This window comes from Peromyscus maniculatus, chromosome 5 (genome assembly GCF_049852395.1).
Source record: "Peromyscus maniculatus bairdii isolate BWxNUB_F1_BW_parent chromosome 5, HU_Pman_BW_mat_3.1, whole genome shotgun sequence".
NCBI lineage: Eukaryota > Metazoa > Chordata > Mammalia > Rodentia > Cricetidae > Peromyscus > Peromyscus maniculatus.
In genome coordinates, this window is record NC_134856.1 from 103,573,728 (window position 1) to 103,585,877 (window position 12,150).

Sequence of the window (12,150 nt, forward strand, 5' to 3'; positions counted from 1 at the left end):
AGACCAGGCTGGCTTCAAACTCTTGATGATCCTTCTGCCTCTGTCTCCTGAGTTCTGGGATTACAGGTGTGCACCAGCACACCTGGTAATTTGGGCTGTCTTAATGACACTCTAATGTTGGTTCCATATTTTATTGTGATTTTTCAGGGATTTAAGATCTAAATATTTGTCTACAGCAATAAAATATTATGACACTCAAATAGAGACAATCTGTGGTTATGTCAGTTTTAGAATATGTAACAAATTGTGGTCGATGACAAGCTTCATTAAGTATTTAATGACAGCTTTTAAACTGACAATGAAAATAATGGTGTCAGCATGCTTTCCTGCCTGGTGAACTCCTCTCAGAGCAGTGTAAGTCACCAGGAAAGCATCCTGCTTTGGCCAAGAGTCTTTTTAAAAGTCCCCTTCAGCTCATTGTTCCTTAAGCTGTAAATGAAGGGATTCAACACAGGGGCTACAACCATGAAGATGACTGATGCAGCCGAGTCTTTTTCAGTCGAGTGGTTGGATGAAGGGCTCATATAGATTCCTGCGATGGCGCCATAGAAAAGAATAACCAAGGCAAGGTGAGAGCCACAGGTTGAGAATGCCTTGAGTTTTCCTTGAATAGAAGTTATTTTCATCACAGCAGAGACAATGCGACCATAGGATGCTAAGATACACACTGACGGCACCACAAAGATCAGTCCCACCACAAGCAGAACCATCAGTTGGTTGAGACTGGTGTCAGAACAGGAGAGAGGGAGGAGAGAGTTGATGTCACAGAAGAAATGGTTGATGATGTTTTCAGAGCAGAAATGCAGTCGGGCCATCATGAGGGTATGTAAGAGAGGATTCAAAGTGGCAATGACCCAAGAGAAAGCCACCAGAGAGGTGCAGACACGTGGGGTCATCATGGTGGAATAGTGCAAAGGATGGCAGATGGCCACATAACGGTCATATGCCATCACAGTGAGAAGGAAATTGTCCATGTTGGCAAACATCATACAGAAATACATCTGAGCCAGGCATCCAGGGTAGGAGATGGACTGAGACTTGGTTTGGATGTTCAGTAGCATCTTGGGCACTGTAGCTGAAGGAAGGCAGAGGTCTACCAAGGACAAATTGGCAAGGAAGAAATACATGGGTGTGTGTAGATGATTGTTTGAGGCAATGGCGAGCAGGATGAGTAGGTTTCCAAATAGTCCTGTTAAATAGAGACACAGGAAGAGTGCAAAGAGGAGCCCTTGCTTCCCTGGCCAACTTGAGAAGCCCAGGAGGAGAAACTCGGAGATGCCGGTTTGGTTTCCTGTTTCCATTGGGTGTACCTGCATGAAGAATGTAGAGAGAAAGTTTCGTTTGGTTTCCTGTTTCCATTGGGTGTACCTGCATGAAGAACTGTAGAGAGAAAGTTTCGTTTGGCAAAACACGGCTTCTCCTGGTATTTTTTTTTTCTTTAAATATCTACCCAGTCTTAGTCCCATTTACCAAATGTTCTTCTTTTTGGCCATCCTGTCTCTTCTCTGACGCCCTCTGCCACACTTCTGTGAACCCCAAGTGTACCTCTTCACCTCATCTGTTGTCTGTAGCAGGAATCTTAAAAGTTCTTATTAATAAAATCAAACCCGAGGCCAGTTATTGGGGTGAATACTGGAAGATCAGCGAGACAGAACAAGCCACAGCTATCTCACCTCACCAGTTCCTCAGCTGGTCCTGTTTCCTCAGACTGGAAGCTTCTGTGTCCTCATCTCAATGGCTCTCAGCTGAACTGCTGCTCGAAAGCCTGAAGCTTAACCAGCCAAAATGCTTCTAGTTTCTGGTCCTGATGCCTTTATATACCTTTCTGCTTTCTACCATCACTCCCTAGGATTAAAGGCTAGCTTCCTGGGATTAAAGGTGTGAGTCACCATGCCTGGCTGTTTCCAATGTGGCCTTGAACTCACAGAGATCCCAGATGGATTTCTGCCTCTGGAGTGCTAGGATTAAAGGCGTGTGCTATCACCGCCTAACTAGTGGCTTTTCTGTTCTCTGACCCCAGATTAGTTTATTAAGGTACACAATATTTTGGGGAACACAATACCACCACAGTTGTCTTTATGCCTGTCTTCTTTTGCTTTAAGCTCACATCATCAGAGAGCTCTATGGGGCCTTCATCTCTCTCTGTTCAGTAGGCAGAGACTGTTTTACTGTTAATATTTTTTATTAACATGTATTAATTGTACAAAGTAAGTTGATTCATTATGACATTTCTACTCATACCTGATTTGGTTATATTCACTGCATTACCCTACTTTACTTCTCTTCCCTCCCCCTGTAAATATCAAATTGTACCCCTTTACTTCTCACAACCATTTCTTTTCTTAGACTTCTCTTACATGTTTAGCACCGAGTATGGCTGCCTGACTGTCTGCTGTGTGGACACAGGATTAATGGCTCCTTGCCCAACACTGAAATTCCAGTGAGATTCTCTTCCCCAGATAATTGTCCACCATCATGAAAAACAGCCAGATATCTATCATTTAGAATATGTAAGATGGGGTTTAAAGTAGCTCATTTCCTAAGATTCAAAACAAAAATAAATTCATTTTCTCAACCAATGTATGAAGTTAAGCCTCCAAAGACAGTTTGCTTGGACTACACACATAAAAAGTTCAAATTAATCTAAAAGCATATAATACATGTGGCTGAACAATGGGTAGAGATAAAGCTAGAGGACAGCATGGGGTAAAGATTTACTTTACATGTTTTTGTGGTATTTTAACTATGACTTCAAACAGGGCACATGTACACCCTATCATCATAGTATTCCTTCAGTTACTGTGTTTCCTGGAGTTGTAGAAAACAGCACAGTAACACGGGGGTTCTTCACCAGAGACAACTGTGTTAAGGAGGCATTTGTGCAGGAGATGAAATACTATCAGCGCGGATGACTGCAAGAGCAGGAAAAGATGCTGGAACATGGGCTTGTTTAGTTAGTGTTGAAACCAGATGCCTTTGCCTGTGGGCTTCAGTTACCTGTGGGCTCCATCACCTGTGGACCCCATCACCTGTGGGCCCCATCACCTGTGGACCCCATCACCTGTGGGCCCCATCACCTGTGGGCCCCATCACCTGTGGATCCCATCACCTGTGGGTCCATCACCTGTGGGCCCCATCACCTGTGGGCCCCATCACCTGTGGACCCCATCACCTGTGGGTCCATCACCTGTGGACCCCATCACCTGTGGGGTCCATCACCTGTGGACCCCATCACCTGTGGACCCCATCACCTGTGGACCCCATCACCTGTGGGTTCCATCACCTGTGGACCATCACCTTTGGGCCTGATCACCTGTGGACCCCATCACCCATGGACCCAGTCACCTGTGGGCTGCATCGTCCAATTAGACTCACTGTCTCTGCCCTGGATAGCTACAATCAACTTCTGATCAGCCTTCCTTCCTATAGTCCTCCCTCTCTGAGTACCACTTCCATCCCTCCTGGAGGATTATCCTTCAATCTAAAACAAAGATTTTTCTGCTTTTCTTCTTAAACTATTCTGATTTTTTACAATTAATTTTTTTGGTTAGTATATAAAGAAATGGGTTTCTTTGTGACATTTCATACATATATTGTCACTATGCTTTGTTCTTATTCCCCTCCTCACTGCCTCACTCCATTCCTTTTCACCCTTTCTTGCTGGTCTCACAAATAATGTTCCCTCTGCTTTCATGGCATTACTCTCTCTTGTCTCCCTCCCCTTAAACACCCCTCTCCTCTCAGAGTCCAATTTCTACTTGGTAGAAAACCCATAGTATTATTGAGTCTGGCTTAATTTGTTTAACACAATGATCACCAGCTCATCTATCTTCCTGTGAACACTATAACTTCATTTTTCAAGATCCACTGTCTTATATAGGGAAAAAAACCCCCAAGAACTGAAAAACAGGATCAAATGAAAACAACAACAACAACAACAACAACAACAACAACAACAACAACAACAACAAAACTTCTGATATTTTCAATTCAATTCAAATTCCAAACTCCAAATTCTGTTTCATGGCTCATGGTGTCCTTCAGGGCCCTTCTCTACTTCTTGAGCCTTATTTCTTTCTATGATCATTTGTTTTTTTGCTCAGAATTTTCTGACACACACTGAAATTGTATCTCTCTATGGCTTCTTCCATTTTTGAAGTCTCCTACTACCCTGTCTAAAACTTTTCTGAATTATGATGCTGTCTTCAGATAACTCTATTATCTGGAATAATCTTGTCTTTTTATTTCTTTTTACTTGAATCTGCTCCTCTGAAATGCAAAGTTCACATGCACAGAAAAAATGTGAACTACTACATACATAGAGTAGTGTCCGGCATAGGTCTTCAGCAAGTTGAATAAATGAATCTTTTTTTTTTTTGGTTTTTCGAGACAGGGTTTCTCTGTGTAGCTTTGCGCCTTTCCTGGAACTCACTTGGTAGCCCAGGCTGGCCTTGAACTCACAGAGATCCGTCTGGCTCTGCCTCCCGAGTGCTGGGATTAAAGTTGTGTGCCATCACCGCCCGGCTAAATGAATGACTCTTACTGAAGACACAGGAGACTTTTCTGCTGTTATTAGACAGATGTATGTTCCCTAGTATGCATCTATGGTGACCTTTCTCTCTAGCCATGTACTATATAGTTGTTTTGTGTTCATTCTGGTGGATTTTGGAAAGCATATAACCTGAATCTTACTCATCTTTATAGAGACACTCAGTTTCATTAGTAATTTTGTTTATCAAGTCAGACTAACCCCCCCCCCTTTTTTTTTAGAAGAATGAACCATATGAAACTCCATCATTGGATTATCGACTGATACCATAGTCCACTGTCTTGTGTCTGAGGCAGAGGGTTGAAGAGTCTATTTGTGGAAACTAAGGAAAATGAAGGGACTCTCCCAGATCACTTCTAATTGGCTGAATCATAAGGTGGGAATCTGAATGCAAGAGATAACACTGGTGCTTTGAACTCCAGAGAAATCATAAATCAAGAGCGAATTTCCTGGGAATTCCCAGAAATGATTAGACTCTCTTTCCATTACCTGTAGTTATCCTAGTAGCTAAAATACCTACCTACTGTTTATAGTTGCTCTTACACTAGATCTAAAAGACAGAGATGATTTCAGGAAACACAGGTTTGATAGTACTACATCACTTGGCAGTTTCTTCCATGTAGCATTTAAAATTTTACTTGAATAGATGTTTGCCAGCATATGGCAAGAGCATAAGAGATATGATCTTCACAATAGACTATCAGGGGACCACAGATGAGAGTAAAGACAAGCTATGTACTTTGCAGGAAGCAGAATTAGTAAAATATTATGCTGTGGATATCGTTCTATATTAATAAAACACTGATGGCCAGTGACCAGGCAGGAAGTAGGTGGCCAGGCAGGAAGTAGGTGGGACAAGGAGAGAGGAGAATTCGGGGAAGCGGAAGGCTGAGGGGAGAGACACTGCAGCCACCGCCATGACCAGCAGCATGTGAAGATGCCGGGAAGCCACCAGCCACATGGCAAGGTATAGATTTATAGAAATGGGTTAATTTAAGATAAAAGAACAGTTAGCAAGAAGCCTGCCACGGCCATACAGTTTATAAGTGATATAAGCGTCTGAGTGATTATTTTATAAGTGGATTGTGGGACTGTGGGGCTTGGGGAACCTGGAGAGAAGCCCTCCAGCAACAAAATTAATTTCTAGAAGGCTTCTTATTGTGCCTTCCTCCATTTCCACATCACATTGTTCCAAAAGAAATGGCTACTTTTACCTCTTACCACAATTTCATTTATGGTCCCTGGAAGTTTTCTTATGAGCCGCCTGCCCTCTTCTTGGTGAGAGTCTGCTATCTTTCTGTTCTAGTCTAGTCTTCTCTTGCGACTGTTTCACCAGGGCCTGCACCTGCCAACTCAATGCCAGTGGCAACCCTCCTTCCACACCCACACCGACCGGCAGCCTTCTGGTCTCTAGAGTCTACAACACCACCCCTTTTTTCTGTTTGGGATATCAGTTTTGATGTTCTCTGCCTTAAGAGCAACTACTTGCAGCATGTGAACCCTCTAGTGCGACTTACAAAAGAAAGTTCCAAGAGAACTCAGCTCCCGTCTTCTCTTTTCTTCCAAACAAATCTCTACTCTATTGCCCTGGAAACTTTGTGGGAGGCAGACAGTGGCCAGATGAAATGGGGTTAGTTCTTTGATAGAGGAAGTAGGAATATTAGGATTTGAGCTATGGCCACTTTATGCTGGGTGGACTGCACAATGCAGGACACCTGCTTGCTGAGAGGGAGGAAAAAGAGATTTACAGAAAAAGACAAGAAAGTTACAGTGTGCTCATCATCCATGCCTCATGCCTTAATTTCTCTGCACACCTTTGACCTTCATGCCATACTGAGTTAAATTCCAGTTAGTTCTGAAGACACAGACTATTCATTTTGATTATCATTAGGCCAAATACATACCACTTGTTGTTTACTTAGGAGTTTCAACAACAGCCAATCTTTTCCTAGTACTTTCTCCCTTATTTTTATCTACGCCTATCATTAGTGGTTATCTTAAACTCTTAGTACAATTCTGTTAAGGAATGTATCTAAATATCCAAGCAGTTACTTACAGAGGATGCAAAAAGGATTCTTTTACAACAATATCCTGCAAGGAGCAAAAGGGGCTTCTCAGTAATTTATGGTTCACATGAAGAGGTAGAACTCTGCTGTAGATACGCCATGTTAAGACAAAAAGGGTGCTACAGTGACCACAGTCCATCAAAAGCACCACCCTATTCACTTTTCCTTAAGACAGAATGTTTGTTTGTTTGTTTTACTAGAAGTATAAAGCAATGAAGAGTACACAAAGTCAACTGAATAAATTCTACAGCTATTCAGGAAATCCTAAATTGTTCACCAAGATGGAAAACACAATAGTCACCACTCTCCAGCACTCTGTGCCACACCACACATCTTCATCATTTGCTAATAACCACAGTAACCTTATAATTGTATGTCTTTATTCTGTGCATCACATGTGTATCGTGTTCTTATTATGCAGGCAACGTGTTTTAGTAGAGTCAGGACCTGAAACAATATTGTCTTTCTCCTACCCTCCCTCCTTCATTCCCTCCCTCCCTCCCTCCTTCCCTCGCTTCCTCCCTCCCTCTCTTCCTCCTTCCCTCCCTTCCATTTGATTAATGAATTCTACAGGTGGTTATTAGTTACCTACTATAAGTTAGGCAAGGCCTCACCTGAAGTCCTAACTTGCCTTGCTTGTCTAAGTAATACACTCTCTTCCTGATTTTCCAGATCTGCTCACCTCCCCCATTCACTTCCCATGCTCACTTCCAATACTCACTTACCAGGTGCTCATATGATTTTCTTCAGTGAATTATCCCCCAAGCCTTACTTGGAGGTAATGAAAAATATAAAATGTGAGACTGTTGTCCTTTCCTTAGAATGCACACAGTTGAGGGAAGAGACAATTTTTAAGCAGGTTACAAATGGTGCAGCATGAATGATAGAGACTAAAGGACTTCTCTATATTAAAGCTCACAGCTTCTTTGAGCCCATGGGGCTCCAGTCTTGACAAGGTCCCTGAACTCCAGTAGAGAGATGAATAATTACTTCATCTCCTTTGTGGATTTCTCAGTTGCAACTGTAGGGACAATATGATGGAAGATGATTCCCCAGGGAGACTCGGAGAAAACATCTAGAGATTGTCTGTATGCTTCCAAGAGGGTTGTAGCTTGTCTCCTTCCCACTCCCAGGAGACAAACAACAAATATCACAACTACTTCAGGAATTTCTTCTTTAGTAGTGTTGACCAGTTTCCTAAATGTAGGTTCTCTGTTCCCTGATTGAAGCATTCTGTTAGCAATATCTTCCTCCAGCTTACAAATGCCTGATCTTTCAGTGGTGCTTAACATTCAAGGACCCATTTTGTGACAAAGGAGGTGAGAATATGCACATGTGGCCAGGACTCATGTATTTTACCATAGATTCTATTCCCCAGTGCTGGCACTAGCAAATCAGTAGAATGGGCCATCAAAGAAGCAGTGCATAGGTTTTGCTGGGACTAATACCAAGGGTTTTGGAAATGTTCTGTTCCAGGTTGCTGCATACACATGAGAAAGAGGCCCAGTTTGTGTGGCGCATCCCTACTGCTGCTGTTCTTACAACCCACAGCTCTAGCTGTCAGAAGGTCTACACCAGCAAGTGGTTTTCTGTACAACAACTTTCTGTAAAACTAAATTGCTGTGGGACGTCTTTCTGTATGCCATGAATATGTGTTGCTATGATTGGTTGATAAAGAAGTTGCCCTGGCCTATGGTGAGTCAGGTTATAGCCAGGCAGGAAATCCAAGAGAGAGAGACAGGAAGGAGAAAGGAGAGTGGGAGGAGATGCCAGTCTGCCATGCAAGGAGCAACATGCCAGCAGACCGGTAATGTCATGGCCTCGTGGCAATACATAGATGAATAGAAATGGGTTAATTTAAGATATAAGAGCTAGTTAGCTAGCAAGAATTCTTAGCCATAGGCCATACAGTTTGTAATTAATATTAAACTTTTGAGTGATTATTTCATAAGTGGCTTCGGGACTGCGGGTGAGGGAGATTTGTCCTGACTGTGGGCTAGGTGGGACACAGGAAATCTTTCAACTACACTAAATGGCTTAATACTAATCCTTTATATATTGTGCAATTAGTTGCATCAGAAATTTGAGCTATACCAAGCTGAGTAGTTCTGTTTTTTTTATTTGATTCACATATTTACATGGCTTAGGTACAGGGTCAGCTTGGGGTGATTGGTTCATGTCTGTTTGATATTTGTCCCCCATCTTCTACGTAGAATAGTCTGAACATCTTCATATGTTGAGAGAGAGAGGAGAGAGAGAGAGAGAGAGAGAACCAATATCCCCTGCAAAGAAGTTTCCTGGTTACCTTGCCGTTTAAAAGTTCTAACACCTCCTGTTAGCATCGCAGCTAGTGGCTAAGCTTTCAGTACAGGTCACTGGGGAATATTTATCTAAACCTTGGGAATCAACAATGCGTTTTTTTTTTTTTAAGATAAGATCTCATGTAGGCCAGGCTGGCCCTGAATGTACTGTGTATCTGGGGATGACTTTGAATTTCTGGTCCTCTTGCTTCCACCTTCTGAGTAATGGAACTACGGTTCTGTGCCCCCCTCCCTAGCTTATACAGTGCTTCATGCATGCTAGGCACAACTGAACAACATGCCCAGCAACAATGCATTCTTTATAGATACACAGCATATCTGTATACACACACATAGCATACATATTATATAAGTTTATGTATATGTGGAATAAATTATGACAATGATACAAGGGACAGGAAGGAGGAATTAGGAATATTTTGTTGTTATAAGATACTTCTACATCTGTGAAGTGGTATTTTGAAAATATATTTAAATCATATGTAGATGAATAATACAAACTTTAGAGTATCTGCCTTGCTGTATTAGGGAAATACTGTTTCCATGATGTTATCTACCACCTCTGGCTCTTACAATTTTTCACCCCATCTTACTCCAACTCCCTAAGAGAAAGGTGTGATTTGTATGTTCTGTGTAAGCCTGAACAGTCCACAGTCTCTTCTAAAAATAATTAAAATTTTAATTTTATGTGTGTAGGTGATTTGCCTTCATGTATCCCATTTGTGCTGTGCCTGTAGAGACCAGGGGAAAGCATTAGATTCTCTGGAACTGGAGTTACAGATAGTTGTGAACTGCTATGTGGGTGCTGGGAATTGAACTCGGGTCCTCTGGAAGAGCAGCCAGTGCTCTTAGCCATTGAGTCATCTCTGAAGCTCCACTCCTTAGTCTCTTCTTTGCATGCTGACCAGTTGAGAGTCTTTGTGTTAATTGCCTCTACTGCAAGAAGAAGCTTCTCTGATGAGGGTTGAGAGATGCTTGGTATACCAATAAGTTATTAGGAGTCATTTGAATACTATGTTCATTTAGCAGAGTAACAGTATTGGGTTCTACCCTAGGGCCCATAACCAATACTTAGTCACACAATCATGGCCCCTTTAACAATGCTAGGAGTGGCTTCCACCTCATGGAGCAGTTCTTAGATCCAAGTAGAAAGTGACTTGTTACTAGTTACTCCCATAACCATTGTGCCACTAGTACATAAGTGAACTTATCTTGTCAAGTCAGTCATTGTAGTTTTCTGGGTTTTCAGCTGGGTGAGACTGATGATTTAACTTCTGTTCCTTTTGTGTTCATAGCACCTTCCAGAACTGTAGTCAGTAGGGAGGAAGCTTCCAGGTGACTACCAGCTTGATTTCTCCATATTCTGTGATTCAACTATGTGGTGTCTTCAGCAATAGGGTTTTACCACCAAGTTCTGGAGGATAGCCAAGAGTAGTGTTAATAGCCTGGAATGCTAATGTGATCCCATTAGCCAACAACTCAAAAAGAGGCAACCCATTCTTGACACTGGACTCTTTATTTGCTAACATGAGGTATCTAATTGGAGTATGATTTCCCTGTTGTAGGGTAACTGACTTAAACCTTCAGGAATAAGGGCTCCAAATGGTAGGTGTTGAGAAGAAGATTTAGACATGAGAAAAGAAAGAAGACAGATTGTGAGGCAGAGGCAGGCAGATCTTTGTGAGTTCCAGGCCAGTCTGGTCTACAGAGCGAGATCCAGGAAAGGCACAAAGCTACACAGAGAAACCCTGTCTCAAACAAACAAACAAACAAACAAACAAACAAACAAACAAAAAACAAAAAAAAAGAAAGAAAGAAGACAGAAAGTTGGAGGTCTGGATGAGTTGATGACTCATGCCAAAAAGTTTATTAAGAAGTATAGCATCTTGCTGCCGCTGTTGCTGTTATAGCAATGGCGGCCACCGCTGCTACTGTGTCTAGGATTACCATTTCATAATTGCTTACTATAGCTAGCACAGTGGAGACCCTGGCAACAAAAGTAGCTACCACAGTTAGTTAATCTTCTATTCTTTTAGGCATGATAAATTTAATTCAGTAGTTATATACATCTTGATTGGCTTTGAAAATTATAAATCTATAAACTCAAGTTCCAGTTGTTTTTGGGATACTATCTTATAAGGACTCTAATGTACAGTATGGCTCATAAAGGAAGGGAATGGCTCAGTTGCCTTTAGCCTACTGGCTATGGGTGAGATAGGACCTCTGTTGGTCTTTTCCGTGTCAAACACACAGATTGCAAGTCCAATGCCACTTTGAGATCTTTGGCAGCAGTTAACTCTGCAGCTCACACACGATTGAGCCTGTATGATAGTGAGTATTCAGAGACGGGTGGGAGAAATGGGACAATCAGCAGAAAGCTATTACACAATGGGACAAAGTCAGCAGGTAGTTAATCAAGCAATGTTGTGCAACTGGAACACTACACTGAACATCTTAAGTGTGTCACAGTTGAGCACTTATCATCTTGGTGGATTTTTCCTTTGTTGAGTAAGAAATACCCTTCTCCATCTCTTTTGATTAATTTTGGTGGGTAGCTTATTTTGTTAGATATTAAGATAGCTACACCAGCTTGTTTATTGGTTCCATTTGGTTGGAAAATCTTTTTTCAACCCTTTGTTCTGAGGTAATGTCTATCTTTTTTTTTTTTTTTTTTTTGGTTTTTCGAGACAGGGTTTCTCTGTGTAGCTTTGCGCCTTTTCCTGGAGCTCGCTTGGTAGCCCAGGCTGGCCTCGAACTCACAGAGATCCGCCTGGCTCTGCCTCCCGAGTGCTGGGATTAAAGGCGTGCGCCACCACCGAGGTGTGTTTCTTGTATGCAGCATAATGATGGATCTTCTTTTCAAATCCATTCCATTAGCCTGTGTCTTTTTATTGGGGAATTGAGTCCACTGATATTGAGGGGCATTAATGACCAATGATTGTAAACTCTTGTTATTTTGTTGTTGGTGGTGGTTGTGTGTGTGTGTGTGTGTGTGTGTGTGTGTGTGTGTGTGTTTATTTCCCTTTTTTTGGTTTTGCTGGTGTGAGATTATCAATTGCGTGTTTTTGTGGGTGTAGTTAACTTCCTGGGGTTGGAGTTTTCCTTATGGTACCTTTTGTAGGGATGGATTTGTTTCAGTTTGACCTTGTCATGAAATATCTTGTTTTTTCCATCTATGGTGATTGACAGTTTTGCTGGGTATAGTAGTCTGGGC

General features: G+C 42.0%; 1 protein-coding gene across 1 annotated transcript; it reads right to left on the minus strand.

The window, feature by feature from the left end:
• Positions 1 to 267: 267 nt before the first annotated feature.
• Positions 268 to 1,333, minus strand: LOC102923429 (putative olfactory receptor 1F12P). The gene has a single exon (XM_016007281.3). The coding sequence runs from the start codon at positions 1,314 to 1,316 to the stop codon at positions 360 to 362; it is 957 nt and encodes a 318-aa protein (XP_015862767.3). The 5' UTR covers positions 1,317 to 1,333; the 3' UTR covers positions 268 to 359.
• Positions 1,334 to 12,150: the final 10,817 nt, after the last annotated feature.

What these genes read in the sequence shown, in the direction of transcription:
- LOC102923429 (XM_016007281.3), bottom strand. Translation starts at nt 1,316, where the DNA reads ATGCAGGTACACCCAATGGAAACAGGAAACCAAACCGGCATCTCCGAG.